The sequence below is a fragment of the Arachis stenosperma genome, chromosome 8, assembly GCF_014773155.1.
Source record: "Arachis stenosperma cultivar V10309 chromosome 8, arast.V10309.gnm1.PFL2, whole genome shotgun sequence".
Lineage (NCBI taxonomy): Eukaryota > Viridiplantae > Streptophyta > Magnoliopsida > Fabales > Fabaceae > Arachis > Arachis stenosperma.
The window spans coordinates 33,797,834-33,815,157 of NC_080384.1; the positions used below are offsets into that span (position 1 = coordinate 33,797,834).

Consider the following 17,324-nt stretch of genomic DNA (forward strand, 5'->3'; position numbering starts at 1 on the left):
CTTCAATATTATTGTGTCTCATGGTTAATTAATTGGTGGTTATAATCTTGTTATTATGATAGCATGGTTTTCATTTTATTGGTATTGGCGTGGAGTAACATCATCATTGAATACATTCATAAGGACAATAATGGAAGAGAAATGGAACAAAACCTTCTGTTATTAAACTCTCTCACAAAAGAAAGTGTTTATGCCTATGGCGCACAAATAAAAGTGAGCACCAAAACGAATTCAAAGTTTGAAAAGTAAGCATTTCTTTTTTACAGGACTAGTGTTTCACAATAAGTAAGAGGCTGGGAATATATCTTACTAGCTACCCAATCTACCAATAGATATCTTTTTCTTGGAGAATTGAAGATTTTTTTGTGTGTATCATCAATAGATGTGAATTGGTATCTTGCCAATTTCCTGCCATAAAGCCATTAAGATGATATATATTAGTGATGGATTTGAGTCATATATGCTAAAGTTGCTAAGAACTGAAGTAAAATGTCAATATTATTATCTCCATATAAAAATTCTACCACAAAAGGTGCATCACTTAAACAGTTTATTGTAATCTGTGCCCAAGAGAAATTATTAACTGCTCCTAATTAAAGAAAAAAAAACTATTATTTTACTGACTTAACTAACAATATATATATTTAACAAGTGGAAATATATTTAACTAATATTTTCTGAATATACTATACTTTTTTTTGTTTTACTCAAACTTATTTAGTTTTTTCTTTTTGAATTTTGTTAAAACCTCTTATTAAGAATGCAAACTTATATTAACAAAAAAACCTTATAACTTATAAGCATTTAATGCTATTAAAACCTTAAAATTTTATTTTTATAAAAGAGTTCATTTTTATGCATAGATAATTAGATACTGTACAACAATTTACATAGTTATCCAATTATATTTACTTTTTTAGATAATTATTTATGTAGTCAATAAAAGACAATTATTTTTATTAACTTGATATTATGTGAATGCACGTATAAAATAATTTTAAAATTACTGATAATATATTAAAATTAAATTATTTATAAATTTAATTTTTTAGCAATTGAAGTTAATTAAAGATGCTTTTTATATAACTAACTATTATAAGCCTGTAATAGTTACCCAAAAAAAACTATTATAAGCCTATAAGACTATAAGGTTGTGACTGGAGTAAGTTAATCAAAAGCAGAACATGAACAGCTATAATTGCATTGGCTTCCTTGTAGTACACTTCATTATTCATGCCCCTTTTCTTGGGAAAGACCATGACAACAATAAATAAGGAGATTTTGGGGCTTTCTATACCTTTTTTTTGGGTGAAGGTAGTTTTGGAGTTTTAATGTACATAATGCATCATAAAAGTACTACTAGTAGTTAGGTATATGCAAAAATCACCATAATACTAGCTAGATTGCAACCTAGTCCTTATAATGAATATGATAGTAGTTTTAGTACTATTATTTTTTCAATGTACCACATCTACTTCAAATCCTATTGCTAGTCAAAAACATAATGGATGTACATGTACTCCATATATTTTTTCAAGCTTCTTTAACTCACATCAATCATGTTAAGAAAAAAAAATGGAATCATATCTCAGATTATGCAGTGCTACATACAGAACCACATTGTTCTCTCAAATTATACCAATATACCCTCAGAGTTAGTCTCTTTTTTAATTTTTAATTTAATAAAAGATTATGAACTTGAAATTTAACTTCTCCCGAGAACAGTGGAGACAGTCACACACTGCTGCAACTCTCTAAAGAAAATTGAAGTAAATTAAAAAAGAAAGAGAAAATAGGAGTAAAAATACATCAGAATCAGAAGAGCAACAACATCAACAACAATCGAAAAAACCTCGACTCGTTCCACGACAGGGACTTCCTATAAACCAAAGAAAAGAAATCCTTACCCCAAAGCAACGCAACCTACCTCTCTCTCTCTCTCTTATTTTACTGTCATATCATGCAAAGCAGCACCTTATAAGAAGGCCCTTTTAAGTTTTAACCCTCACAAGTCACAACACAACACAACATTTGTTTTCCTCAGCCAGCTCATTCATTCAACTCCATCACCAACCCCTTCTCTCTCTCTCTCTCTCTCTCTCTCTCTCTCTCTCTCTCTGATATTTCAACGTTCCTATGCCAGATCTCTCGGGGTAACCGCGCTATTTAGGGTCGTCTGCTTCTCTTCTCTTCTACTTTTTCATTTGGGTATTTCCATCGCGTACAAAAATTCAATCTTTTTTATTTTTAAGGGATACCCTTTTTGTACTTTCCCTTTTTCTGGTGGATTTTTCGCCGCGTAACTCTCGACCCTTGATTTGATTTACCTTCTATATATACCCCACTTGCCAAAAACAGAGTCTTTTTGTGGAGAGAGATGGAGAGCGAGTGTGAGATGAGAGAAGAGAATAATAATAATAATAATGGGTTTTGTGTGTTCAGTGATGATGAGCTTAAGGATGTGAGTGGTGTGAAGCGTGTTGGTGGTGACTGTGTTGAAGTCACGTGCGGATGCACTAGTCACAGATATGGTGATGCTGTTGGAAGGCTTAGGGTTTTCTCTAATGGCTGCCTCCAAATCTCTTGTGAATGCACTCCTGGTTGCAACGAAGGTTTCATCTCACACTCTCTCTCCTCAGTTATCATGTGAAGATTTAGTTTTGATTCATGTGCATGTTCATTTTTCAGTGCATGTTTTGTGGTGTTGGTTTGACTTTTATTGGTGTGAATGTAGGGTTGGTTTAATCTTGTTTTCGTTGAGGTTTTGTGAGACTTTTTTTATGATGATGGTTGTGGTGGTGGTTGTACAAGTCAAGGCTCATTTTCGTGCTTATTACACGTTTTAAGTATGTTGATTTGTCTAAGTGAACACGCTACTTTAATTTTTCTTCTTCTCTAAATCAGCTTTAATATTATATTATATAGTATATACTATATACTAATATGTAAATGTGGAAGTTATAATAACCATGTAGGCTTTGGGGGTTAAAACTTCACTTGGTTTGAGACTATGATATGTGCTTCTATCATGGCTGATGCCATTCTATAGGCCTCTTAGAAGCCATTGAAGTCAAGCTGGCAGAGTAGTCTATTATATGTTTTGGTTTTGGTTATATTTCATAGCTTTAATTCATTCTCTTCTTGATAGGGTATGAAATATTAATATTATCTTAACTACATGTGTATGATGGGAATAAGCTATGTGTATTTGCGTAGGTCATAGAAGTTATATATTTTCACTAGGCAGTTTCGTTAGTAGCTGGGAAAAGTTAGCTTTAGGCAGAGGTTAATTTCTGGAAATATTCTTTGATGCACCATGCATATGCATTGCCATGTTATCTTTATGTTATGCATGAAAATTTGAACAGAAGGCATTATTAAAATATTTTTGCTCCATATGGCTTGTTACACAGATTGAGATTATTGAAACTTAATTAAATTCTATGTGAAGTAGCGTTGTAGCATGTCTTTATGATTGATATTTATATTTTCTTTCCTAAGCAGCTTCTGAGGGGAATATTTCATGAGCCAAAATGGATAAATTGAATGAAGTAGCAACTTAGCAAGTTTGATTAGTCTGTTTGATTCTTGAATGCTAAGTTGGAAAGTTGATCCACTCATTGGATTCTTCCTTTGTTGTATGGTTATTTTGTAATGTGCTTGTTTAGTGTGTCATTTTTGAGCTGAGTAAAGTGTTTTGAAATTCAATTTACTACCTTCCATGCTATAAACTGCTGAATCAGAATGTTTTGTTTATTTAGAAACAGAACATTGTCAATGTCATTATCTTATTTGCTTAATGATGCTTTTATTGTTAGACAATATGACTCCTTCTGCATTTGAGAAGCACTCCGGAAGAGAGACAGCGAGGAAATGGAAGAATAATATTTGGGTAATAGTTAATGGTGAGAAGGTTCCATTATTCAAAACAGTTCTACTCAAGTACTATAATAAAGTTTCCAAAGCTGCAAGCAATAATGTGCGCGGTTGCCACCGTGACGAGTTCATCCGTTGCACGGAGTGCAACAAACATCGCAGGTTCCGGCAGAGGACTAAAGAGGAATGCCGCCTTCACCATGATGCTTTGGCTGATAGTAACTGGAAATGTTCTGATCATCCATATGATAAGTATGTTCAACCTTCTCATATTATGTTTTCAGAGCCATGACATGTTAAATCTATGAATCTTGTATGGACTAGTCAAAAAATACAACGAACTATTACGTCCACACAAAAAATTAACCATCTTGTATTTGTATATAAATAAATGTGTTGTTCTATATACAGACTCTTGAAACAAAGAACTATTCTATCTTGTCTTTGTCTCCATTGTTTAGGTGTTTCCTATATTTTCCATCTGAAGACACATGCAAAACATAAACCAAAACCCAATTTATCAATTATGCTATATATACACAAAAAACCAGCCACTAACTCAGCTACTTGTATAGAATACATATTAAAATGCAGAATACACATTGAAAAAGAGTAAAATAACACATGTATTTATATACAAGTGCACAATGGTTGATTTTTTCTATGTACCTAGAATGTCTTTCCCTTAGACCTTACTATCTGGGTATTTTCGTCCCGAGATTAACAAATGAAGCCAATAGTCCTTGATGAATTGAGTGGTAGTTGGAGGAATTATTAATGGCAACTGTGACCTGCATTTGATTACAGAATTACATGTGAGAATGAAGAAGAGAGAGCAAGTAGAAGAGTTTACAGAGGCTGCACACGATCACCAACATGCAAAGGATGCACAACATGTGTGTGCTTTGGCTGTAATGTATGTCGCTTTTCGGATTGCACTTGTCAAACTTGCACTGATTTTACATGGAATGCCAAAGCTGAGTAGAGGGATCCATCATCATCATCTTCTTCTGATGAGTTACTTAGCACCTTTCTTTTGATTATGGACTGAATTTACCAGTCCTACCTTTGAGCATTCATTGTTCTTATATCTTATTTATTGTTATGGATTATAAAGTTCCATGAAGTATTCCACATCTTCTATATTGCCATTTTGTTATACGATTAAAGGATTTTAAGATAAAGGTAAAAATATGTAACTGAAGTAGGAAACAGAAAAGGGTCTTTAGTTCAGACAAGCTATGATTGGATTCTATATTTCTATGTGAATCTTCAGTCGATTGTTGGAAAGTAATAAAAATTAAGGTATCAATCAAATTAGTTCTTCATTTTATGTGATGATTAAATTGGTTCTTAAGTTTTGATATTTACCAAATTAGCTTATAAATTAAGATAGTTTTTCGGTAGTTAATTAATCAATGGCCTTAACAGAAAGTTGACAAGTAACAGAAGTGTTGTAATCAATTTGGTTTTCTTGAGAGATTAATTTGATTTTGAGATAACAATTGAAACATTAATTTGATCGATGTCTTTATTTAGTAATTAATTTGAAAAATATCGCATTATTAAATTTTAATTTTGTTAGAATAACTCAATTAGAAGAATCAAATTGTTTTTTTTGTTCTTTTTAGGAAGTAAACTAGTTATGTGATTATAAAATGTCAAATTTACAATTATATTTAAATATTCTTTTTCTTACAATTACAAAGCTCACATTATAATTTTATTCAAGAAGTAACAAGCTCTTTCTTTTGTTTATATATTTGCATGATAATCAAACATCTCTATTTTATTTTTTCCTTTTTGGAACTTACACTGGTATTTTGTCTATGATAACCGTAGGAAATGCCATGTTCTTCCATGACTTAAGTTTTTTGTTTTAAATTTCTTGTTATAATTTAATAGTTTTTTCTAAAATTTAAAAATAAAATTGATACATATTATGTTTATTTATTGATCGATGTTTATATGATGTTTTTTGTTTTTTATGGGTTAGGAATTGTTCATACTCTAACCTAAAACACAAGTTAGGTCTAAAGTAGAGAAAGTCCAAAAGACAGCTACCAAGTAACCGATCTCTTAAGAGGCCGGATAAAATGCTACAAAGTGATAACTCCTCCTTGAAGGAGTTATAACTAATCCCTACTATCACTCATTTACTTCTAGAAGATAGATTTCAACAACCCCTAGATAAAGGGGACGGTTATCCGTCACTAATAACGGAACTTCTCCAACGGTAATTATTGGCACATCACCTATAAATACACTGACACCCTTTAGGTATGCTTAAGATCCAATCTATAATAAACCTGCTGGTATCCTTGCTAAATTAAGCATCGGAGTGTTTTGCAGGTACCACTCCCACCTCCTCACGAGGAACTCGGACGATGGCTACCTGACATAGGACAAGTCAGACACTATTTCACAAGGAGTTTGGACTTCACGTTCAGGCCCAAATACAACTCAGTTTTAGATAACTCTTGGAACATTGGTGCCGTTGCTGGGGACCCTGGAAATTAACACCCCATGATAAACAATCACTTTAAAGATGGACGTTCAACGTCCGAATTAGAACCAGAGTATCGAGATGAAGGCAACAATGACCAAGCCATCGTGATACCCCTCAAAGAACAAAAGAACCACATGGTGAAGGCACCTCGGAAAACCCTCCTCGTAGAAGAATTCATTTCGAGATTCACCACCCAAAGGATGAAGATCAACCCCATTCTACCGAACTCATGACTACTACACGGACATCACGGCCGACTTGAACAACTCGAACAGAAGATAGAGCGACAAAGGGAGGCAGCACAACAAAGGGAGGCAGAGAGAAACCTGAGGAAAGAAATCAAGCGACGAAGAGAGCTGGACGGAAAGCTCTTAAAACTGGAATCCGACCTTCGAAGTAGGAATCGGCGTACAGCTCGGAAAGATATCCCACTAGGAGGAGAAGACCCTTTCATTGAACACATCATGCGAGCAAAGGTTTCTAGAAATTTTAAAATTCTCGACATGAGCCTTTATGATGGAATGACCGACCCGAAGCACCATTTAAGCAATTTCAAAAGCCAGATGTTTTTGGTCGATGCCTCAGATGTGACCCATTGCAAAGCCTTCCCAACAACCCTTACCAAGTCGGCCATGAAGTGGTTTGATAGTCTGTCACCTAGGTCGGTCACCACCTTCGACGACCTCGCCAGAAAATTCCTCACCCGATTCTCAATTCAAAAAGACAAGGTCAAACATGCGTCTAGTTTGCTAGAAGTCAAACAAGAGATTGGAGAATCCCTCAGAGATTACGTGGAGAGATTCAACAAGGCGTGCCTGGATATCCAAAATTTTTCTACCGAAGCAGTAATAATGGGGTTGGTCAATGGTCTCCGAGAAGGGCTTTTCTCCCACTCTATCTCAAAGAGCTATCCGACCTCTTTAAATGAAGTACAAGAGCTAGTCGAGAAGTACATCAATATAGAAGAGAATGCCAGGTTACGAGAACCTAATTTTCGACAAACACATCCTTATCAAACTCGAGAAAAGGAGAAAGAGCCTAAAAAGAAGGAAGAATACAACTCGGAGAAATCAAGGAGTTACCACAATTACACCCTGCTACGAGTTTCCCTTGTGGATGTTTATAGGGAAATTTGTCATACCGAGAAGCTTCCCCCTCCTCGTCCAATTAAAAATAAAAAGGGTGGAAGTTGTACTGAATATTGTGAGTACCATAATCTGTACGGACATTCCACAAATGATTGTTATGACCTAAAAATGTGATAGAAAAACTGGTCAAGGAAGGTCGGTTGGATAAGTATCTCATAGAAAAGTCGGACAGTCAGGGAAAGAGTAAAAGGGACGAGGAAGACACCGGCCGAAGAGATCGTCCCACCCGAACTCCAAAAAGATATATCCACATGATAGAAGGTGGATTTGCCGGAGGAGGGCTAACTAAGTAATCCCGAAAGAGACACTTAAAGGAAGTCTACCAAGTGGAGGAAGAAATCCCTGACTCTCCAACCATTTCTTTCACAAAAGAAGACACACAAGGTATAATATCCTGGAATGATGACCCCGTGGTAATTACCATGATACTTACTAATGCAAATCTTCATAAGACCTTGGTGGACCAAGGAAACTCAGCTGACATACTATTCAAACCTACTTTCGAGAAACTAGTGTTGGAAGAGAAAGAATTGAAGGCATACCCAGACATCCTCTTTCGGTTAGGGGATACGCCTATCAGACCATTGGGCTTCATTTCCTTACACACTACCTTTGGTAAAGGGATAAAGTCCAAAACCCTGAGCATCGACTATATTGTTGTTGATGTAGCTTCAGCCTACAACGCCCTAATAGGTCGGACAATCCTGAATCGACTAGAAGCTGTTGTCTCCACCCCTCACCTTTGTATGAAATTTTCGATGCAGGAAGGGATTGCTACTGTAAGAGGGGATAAAAAATTAGCAAGAAAATACTACAATGAAAGCTTGAATCTACGTGATAAAGGTAAAGAAGTCAATCAATTGAACTCGGCAGAGTCCGAGGTAAAGACGACCTAAAATCACAACCTGAAGGAAAGACGGAGGAGGTGTAGATCGGGAATGAAGTCGGAAAGACCACTAACATATGAGTGAACCTAGGGACAGATTTGAAGGAAGATCTCATTAAAGTCCTACGCGAAAATTCCGACCTATTTGCTTGGAAAGCGTCCGATATGCTTGGAATTGACCCCTAACTCATGACCCACAAGCTCGCAGTATATCTTGGATCCCGACCTGTTCAGCAAAAAAAGCGTACACTTGGGGCTAAACGAGCTCAAGTGGTTGAAGAACAAGTTGAAGCATTACTAGAAGCCGGGTTCATCAGAGAAGTCAAATACCCATTATAGTTGGTGAATGTTGTGTTGGTGAAAAAGCAAAATAGGAAGTGAAGAATGTGCGTCGACTACACTGACCTCAATAAAGGTTGCCCAAAGGATCCATACCCTCTTCCCAATATTGATGCTTTGGTAAATTCATCTTCAGGGTACCAATACTTATCTTTTACGGACGCATACTCAGGACATAATCAAATCTTGATGTTCAAGTCGGATTAGGAGAAGACATCGTTCATCACTCCAAGAGCGAATTACTGTTACGTGGTCATGCCATTTGGTTTAAAAAATGTAAGGCTACATATCAGAGATCGATGAACAAAATGTTTGCACCCCACCTCAAAAAGTTAATGGAGGTATATGTAGATGACATGCTGGTAAAAACCAAGGAAGAAACAAATCTCCTGTCCGATTGAATCCCACAAAGTGCACCTTTGCAGTAGAAGCGAAAAAATTTTGGGGTTCATGCTCACACAAAGGGAAATTAAAGTCAATCCCGACAAGTGCAGAGCTATCTTAGATGTGAGGAGTCTGACCTGTTTAAAAGAAGTCCAACAGTTAAACGGCCAACTTGCAACACTATCCAGATTTTTGGCAGGGTCAGCTTTAAAATTCTTACCCCTTTTTCCGTTACTCAAGAAAGGATGCCAATTTGAATGAACTTCAGAATGCGAGGAAACTTTTCAAGAATTCAAGAATTTTTTAAGTCAAACGCCCATTCTTACTCGGCTAAAGATAGGGGAGGAACTTGTGTTATACTTAGTCGTTATTGACAAAGCGGTAGCTTCAACTCTGATACGGAAAGATGAAGTCAGACAGCACCCCATTTATTTCACCAGCAAAGTCTTACAAGGACCAAAATTGAGGTACCAAAAATTTGAAAAGTTTGCATATGCTTTAATTCTGGCTTCTAGAAGGCTCCGACCTTACTTTCACACACACACACACACACCATAAATGTCTAAACTAATCAACCCATGAAGTAGATCCTCCAAAAAATAGACATAGCAGGCCGGATGGTACAATGGGCCTTAGAGTTGTCCGAGTTCGACCTGAAATATGAAACTCGAACAACCATCAAGACCCAATATCTCACTAATTTTCTGGCAGAATACACTAGAGATAAGGCTGGGATCCCCACAACTTGGAACCTATATGTAGACGGATCCTCCAATAAAGTCGGGAGTGGCACAGGCATCATCTTAGTCAACGAAGAAGGGACTTAAATAAATCTCTCCCTAAAATTTGAATTTCCTACTTCTAACAACTAGGCCGAGTACGAAGTCATGATTGCAGGCTTAAAACTTGCCAAAGAAGTCGGAGCAACAAAGGTCGTAGTCTTTAGTGACTCTCAAATAGTAACTTCTCAAATCAATGGCGAATATCAAGCGAAGAAGCCCAATATGAAAATGTACTTAGAAAAAACACTTAAACAACTTGAACAATTCCTTGAGATTGAGGTCCGACATATAACTCGAGAGCTTAATAGCCGAGTTGATGCCCTTTCCAAACTAGCAAGTACTAAGCTAGGGGAAATAACAGAAGCTTGATTCAAGAGACTCTCCAAGAGCTATCAGTCAACAAATCGGACAACAAGTCGGACATATTATCCATCTCCGGTATGAACCTCGGATGGATGACTCCCCTTATCGAATATTCGAAATTCAACATCCTCCCCGAGAGACAAAAGGAGGCCAAAAGAATTCGAAGGGAAGCACAAAACTATACTTTGGTAGACAATGTCCTCTATAGAAGAGGGATATCAACACCCTTACTAAAATGTGTCCCAACTTGCAAAACTGAAGAAATCTTGAAAGAGATACACAATGACATATGTGGGAAGCATCACGGAGCTCAGTCACTAGCCAGGAAAGTAATCCGAGTTGGGTTCTTTTGGCCGACCTTACAAAAAGATGTGACTGACTTTGTCAAAAAATGCCCACATTGTCAGATGCATGCTAACTTCCACGTCGACCTCCCTAAGGAACTCATCAGTTTAACCTCCACATGGCCTTTTGCAAAATGGGGGCTGTACCTACTTGGGCTTTTTTCCCAAGCTTCCGGACAAGTCAAGTACCTCATCGTGGGGTGGATTACTTCACCAAGTGGATTGAAACTGAACCACTAGTTACCATCACAGCCCAAAAAAGTCAAAAATTCTTGTACAGGAATATTATTACTCGATTTGGGGTCCCACATTTCATCACCGCAGATAATGGTACTCAGTTTACCGAGTCAACTTTCAGGAGCTTAGTGGCGAGTATGAAGATCCAACATCAATTCACATCCGTGGAGCATCCCCAAGCTAATGGACAAACAGAGGCAGCAAATAAAGTCATATTAGCCGGATTAAAGAAAAATGTTACAAGACACAAAAGGAGCATGGGCAGAAGAACTTCCACAAGTCTTGTGGACTTATCGGACAACTCCTCACTCGACAACTGAGGAAACACCATTCCAACTTGTATGGAAGCCATAATTCCCATTGAAGTCAATGAACAAAACCCAAGGGTAAGTTTCTTTGACGAGGTAAAAAATATCCAAGTCTAGAAAGAGGAACTCGATCTCCTCTTAGAAGTCTGAGAACAAGCTCGGACAAGAGAAGCCGCGCTAAAACGAAGAATGTCGGCAAGATATAATAAGAAGGTCATTCGAAGAAACTTCACCACAAGCGACTTAGTCGTGATAAGAAATGACATCGGGATAACCAAGTCAGGCGAAGGAAAGCTCGCTGCCAATTGGAAAGGACCTTTCAAGATAGCTGAAGTATTAGGAAAAGGCTACTACAAAGTGTCCAACCTGCAAGGGACTGAGCTTCCTAGGTCGTGGCACGCATGCAACATGAAGGGATATTATAGCTAGAAGCGCACCTCACTCCCTGGTGTATTTTTTTTTCCGACTTCATAGTTTTTTTTTTCGAAAAGGATTTTTCTGGAGGAGATTTTAACAAGGCATCAAAGCAAAGACTAGGGGCAAGAAAAATTACCACCCTTAGTAGCTGAAGCATTTTGTAAATTATTTTTCATTAATAATAAAGTATTCTTAAATTCCATTGTTTATTCTACGACACCCGCCGACGTAATCTCGAAAAAATGCAAAAATCAGTTGTTTGACCTAAATGGTCAGTAAGATAAAGCAATGAGGTACAAGTCGGCATAAAGTGGTTATACACGTCGATCATAAAAGCCCGTGTTTGACGACTTATAATTCGGATGATGTTTGGGCCGAAAAAGGCATCGCAAAAATAATCTAAGTTCTAAAATGGCTAACTTCTAAAAAGAAATCGGTCATCCAAGTATGAAAATGGAAAGATCCTTTAATTAAAAATAAATTCTAAGTTGAATCTCTCAAAAGGTAATCACTTCCAGCATACAAAGAAGCTTTTTATAAAGCTTTGCAATAGTTAAGATAAAATCTTAAAAAGAAATACCTATAAAAAATGGGGATTTGGATCCTCTAAAGTTTTAATTTTACTTTAGAGAGTAAAGTGTGATCTCTCACCATTGATTTCATAGGTGGGACCAAGAATAAATATGAAAGAGAAACTATTCAAGGGTAGAAGATCACACTTTACTCTCTAAAGTGAAATTCAAACTTTAGAGGATCTAAATCCAAAAAAAGGTATCTAAAAAGTTGTTAAAAATCCTTAAAAAAGGATTGACATCCACGAGAGTATGCAAAAATACAAAAAAGCGAAATGTTCATAAAAAGATCCACAAGTCGGACTTTGAAAGAGCAACAAAGAAGCACCAATAAGAGAATTCTGATCGTCAGGAGTCGCATTGGTGGTAATTTCAAGCTGAGGAGACAAAGTCGGCATAGTCTCCTCGGTCGGGACGACTTCAGACTGAAAAGACTCCCCAATGGGATCCCCCAAGGTCTCTGGATCGAACATAAGAACGTTCCCTTCTTGAGGAAGAGGGACGATCTTCCCGTTAATAATGACCATGTCAGGATTAAGAAGAGATAGATCCACCTCGAGAGCAATAACCTGGAGTTGGGCCTTCAAGTTTTCAAACATTTCGTCCCTGCCCTCAGTAACCGAGTCTTTCAAATCGGCATATTCATCTTTAAGTCATTTCACTTCCTCCTTCAGATCCAAGTTATCTCCAAAAACTCGGGTGTAACTTTCTTTAGCTTTCTTCTTCAAACTCTCAGCCATCGCACAAGAAAGCTGCAGATTGCTTCTCTTTTTTTCTGAGCTTTAAAGAGATCAGACTCCAACTTAGTCTTCTCTTCCTCCCACTCTTTCTTTGCCTCATGAAGGGAGGTCACCTCGACTTGCAAAGCCTCCAAAGAGTGCTGAGTAGCACCCAAAGGAGTCTTTTCCAACTCCCTCAGCAAAGCAGAGCATACTCTTGCTGTCCAAATTCCTCCCTGGATCAAGACTTGGAGATGATTTTGATAGAAACATCATCCATGACAATAAGGCTATGAGGAAGGATGTGTTTTTTTACAAAAACTCACTCCATCGAAACCAGTGTCATAAACACTGACATTAGCAAATTCCGAAGTCTTCCATTTTTGGAACTCGGGTCTAAGAAGGAAGGGACGAGAGGAGTAACAACAAAAGGAGGAGGAGGATGAGGAGGAGGAAGATGGGATACTGGCTTAGACTGAGAAGAAGTGCTCGAATCTGACTTAGTCGGGGAAGGAGTATCCGACCTCTCCGAGTTGTGAAGCTATATGGCTCGAGCTTTAGCGTTCCTCTTGGCCTCTTGAACCTTCTGGTAGGCCTTTGAACCACTCTTCATTTTTTCTGCACAGAAACATCGAGAATTAGAAACAACTCGGGTCAACGACAAGTATCTACAAATAATAACAACAGCTACCTAGCTCGGTACGAACATAACTCAGCTTTTCGAGAAGAAACTTCATCGTATCAAGGTTTGGAGCCCATCCTCAAGCCTCTCGGAAGAATTCTACTACAGCCTCCTCAACCTCATCGAAATCTATCAGGTTATACTTATCGACAGGAATTGACTCTACCCAATATAGTTGGAAGCGATGTTCATTATTCTCATTTAGGAAAAACGGATGGTGACCCTCAACAGCCCGAACCTTAAAAAGGAAGTTTTTGAAATCATAGAATGACTCATCAAAAATAGAGAATACCTTCCAACCTTGTATAGCTCGAAAAGAAACCCATTGTTGTTTATTAGTTGAACTGAAAGGTCTTGTAAGCTGGAATAAGAAGAAAAGGATTTTCAAAGAGATCAGAAAATCAAGCTCACGACTCACGAGCTGGTAGATTTTCATAAACCCCCAGAAATTTAGGTGAAGTTGGGAGGGAGCCACTTTACAAATAGACAGGATGTTGATTTCAAAGTCGAAAAACGGAAAAATCACCCCAAGTTGGGTAAAAAGGCAGTCATACATGAAGAGAAAATGAAATTCTGATGAGGTAACTCGGTTGAAACATACTCAGTCTTCAGGGTCGGGGCCCCTATTTCATTCTTCCTATCCTCATCTCTAAAGCTACAAGCCCTATGGTGTCTACGAAATTCATCTACAAACACATTATCTATTATGGGAACTGTAGAAAGAACCGAGGTATCTACCCATCTCGACAACTCCTCGGGAACCTTAGATGACATTCTCAAGACAAGTAAACGAGACATATAGATGAGATATACCTACATTAAAAAACAAAAATCATCACTACAAGTTAGAAACGAGTAAAAAACCTTTTTCAGATAAAAGAATCAACAAACACATATGGGACATCCCTGGAAAAAGAAAAATGACATTGTTTCCAGAAGCCAAACAATATCATTTAGGGGCATCACAATACACAAAGGAGACAACAATAGTGTAATAAAACAAAAGAAGCGCAAAAGAACCAATTTTCATGAAAATATGAAAGTCAAAAGTTATAGAGACAGTAAGTCCCAAACACAGAAACATCAAGAACAACAAATAAGATTGTACATTAATGCAAACAAGATTTTTTAGTTCTAAAGAATAAAATGTACAAAGTAATACATAGTGCAAAGAACTAACCTTTTTTTCTCCAAAGGGAGCAAGAGAGGATGAAAAACAGCAAAATAATGGACAATCCTCTTCAAAACCAAATATCAAGGTAATACTTGTTCTTCTGAAGAGGAATGAAACTTCAATGCAAGAAGAGAAGATGAAACACTTGAGAAAGAGGGAAGAGAGTAAGCGTCAGAAGAAGAGGAAACGAAAAAGAAAAAAGAAAAGAGGGGAGAGGTATTTATAAAACCTAAGGGGTAAAAATGTAAAACCACCCCATTTAAATATGTGCGCGGTTACCAATGTAACCGCACTCCACATGTCAAAATTGAAAGCCAACATACGCAACAGTTGATATTTTGAAATCACATCGGGTTTCCGACTTAAAAATGGAGACCTAAAAAACCCAACGCGATAACCCTACCTATCAACACATATCCGACTTCTCACCAGCTTGAATCTGACCTAAGCAAAAAATCAGACTCAAGCAGGGGCACTGTTTATACCCTGACTCAAAACATAAGCCAAGTCCGAAGTAAAGAAATCCCGAAAGACATCTACCGAGTAACCGACTTTCTAAGAGGTTGGACAGAATGCTACAAAGTGATAACTCCCTTCTAAAGGAATTATAACTAATCCCTATTATCACTCACCTAATTTTAGAAGAGAGATCTCAACAACCCCTAGATAAAGGAGACGGTTATCCGTCACCAATAACGAAACTATTCTAACGGTGGTTATTGACTCATCACCTATAAATACACTGACACCCCTCAGGTATACTTAAGATCTAATCTACTATAAATCTGCTGATACTTTTGCTAACTTAAGCATCGGAGTGTCTTGCTGGTACCGTCTCCCACTTCCTCACAAAAAACTCGAACGATGTCTACTTAACATAGGATAAGTCGAACGTTGTCTCACAAAAAATCTAGACTTCACATTCAAACCTAAATACAATCCAATTTCACGTAACTCTCACAACAAAAATATAGATGATTGACTTCTTTTTTATAATTGGTAAAAAATATAGAGGATACAAGTTTTTCCTAACGAATACAATTATAAAAGAAAAACAAAAAATCTGACGATGTAAAAATAGGAATAATGTTTTATGTATGGTTACTCATAGGACAAAAATAATGAAAATTGAAAAAAGTAACCATACATTAAAAAGCTTGAGGGAATAGTTGTTATCAAAATAGAAGTATAGATGTAAATTTTGTAATTTTAAAGGGAAAAATATGGAAAAGTATGAGGAAACAATAGACTTATTGTACAATGCATACAATGGGGGTTTAAATGAAATTTAAATTAAATAATGGGTTATCAATTAATTTTGTATTATTTCTAATTTGAAATTTGAAAATATTTAGTATTACTATTAATTATAGATTCTAATCAATTAATTAGGTTAAAACGCTGCGTCATCTCATCAAGGATCCCATGCAGCATCTTTCCAACGCAGCTGCCCTCTCATCTACGATCGACAGCGCCGCCCTCTCATCTGCACACAACGCAGCACGACTGCCCCATGCAGGATCTTTCCAACGCAGCCGCCCTCTCATCTACGATCGACAGTGCCGCCCTCTCATCTGCACACAACGCAGCCGGTGTTCACTCCTTCAGAATGGCAGAATTGCAAGAAGAACGTGCTGCAAGCGAGGGTCCTCTTTTATGCACATCACCTAGCCGAAATTCACTAATGGAGGTTGATATAGTTGAACCGTTAGTTTGTGTTGCCGCTGAATTTTCTGAAAATTTATCAAACGAACAAGAAAACTTAGCCGCCGATGTCGCAGAGCACGGTCACAAGTCAAACAAGGTGAGCAATTAGGATCCTCAAATTCTGCCATGGATGTTTATTTCGCGTTTAATTCTGCCATAAATGAGTTTTTTGATTATATGCTTATTGAAACATGCAATTATAATCGATGAGTTGAGACGTAATTAAAGTTATGTTTGTTTTATTTTTAATAGTATGATTATATGCATTGAGGATTAGCTGAAATTAAGTAATCATTTTATGGTTATATGATTATATTCAGGAAGTATATTTTCTTACGTGTTTTTTGTATGTGAATTTATGCTGTCATCATGTTAAATGGCATATTCATTTGCTAATCATCCTATTATGTACTTATGTGCCTATATGCATGATGGGATAGCATAATTTAATTTTTTGGTATGCTCATATGAATTTATTTTTATCTACAGTATGTGTATATTATATCTACATAATGATCATGCAAGTATGTAAAATAGATAACTATAGTGTGATGTAGTGGCTGAACTTATTTACTGAATTGAAGAAAATGCTATTTGTATTTGCAACATGCTAACCATGATATGTTTATATGAGTGTTTTAATCATGTAATGGTATGCTTATATGCTCACTGCATATTTGTAACGTTATATGCTCATATGCTTCATGCATATTATTTTAATATTTTTCATGCTTATAGGAATAAATAATGTTAAAATTTTAATATTTTTCTTCCTGCACCTGAAGAAAAGGGTGTGTGTATCTAAATATACAGGAAAAGAATTTTCTTCATGGAGTGAAAAAAGAAGCCACTAAAGATAGATTAAGGCACTTAAATA

The 17,324-nt window shown here is 36.8% G+C and overlaps 2 protein-coding genes across 2 annotated transcripts; both read left to right on the forward strand.

Annotated features, from left to right (window-relative positions):
- Positions 1 to 1,839: 1,839 nt before the first annotated feature.
- Positions 1,840 to 5,181, forward strand: LOC130943314 (protein ULTRAPETALA 1-like). The gene is made up of 3 exons (XM_057871139.1): positions 1,840 to 2,612; positions 3,819 to 4,128; positions 4,684 to 5,181. The coding sequence occupies exons 1-3, from the start codon at positions 2,378 to 2,380 to the stop codon at positions 4,859 to 4,861; spliced, it is 723 nt and encodes a 240-aa protein (XP_057727122.1). The 5' UTR covers positions 1,840 to 2,377; the 3' UTR covers positions 4,862 to 5,181.
- Positions 5,182 to 6,888: 1,707 nt separating this feature from the next.
- LOC130945845 (uncharacterized) lies at positions 6,889 to 7,647 on the forward strand. Its single transcript, XM_057874542.1, has one exon. It carries the CDS (start codon positions 6,889 to 6,891, stop codon positions 7,645 to 7,647), a length of 759 nt encoding a protein of 252 aa, XP_057730525.1.
- The last annotated feature ends 9,677 nt before the right edge of the window (positions 7,648 to 17,324 follow it).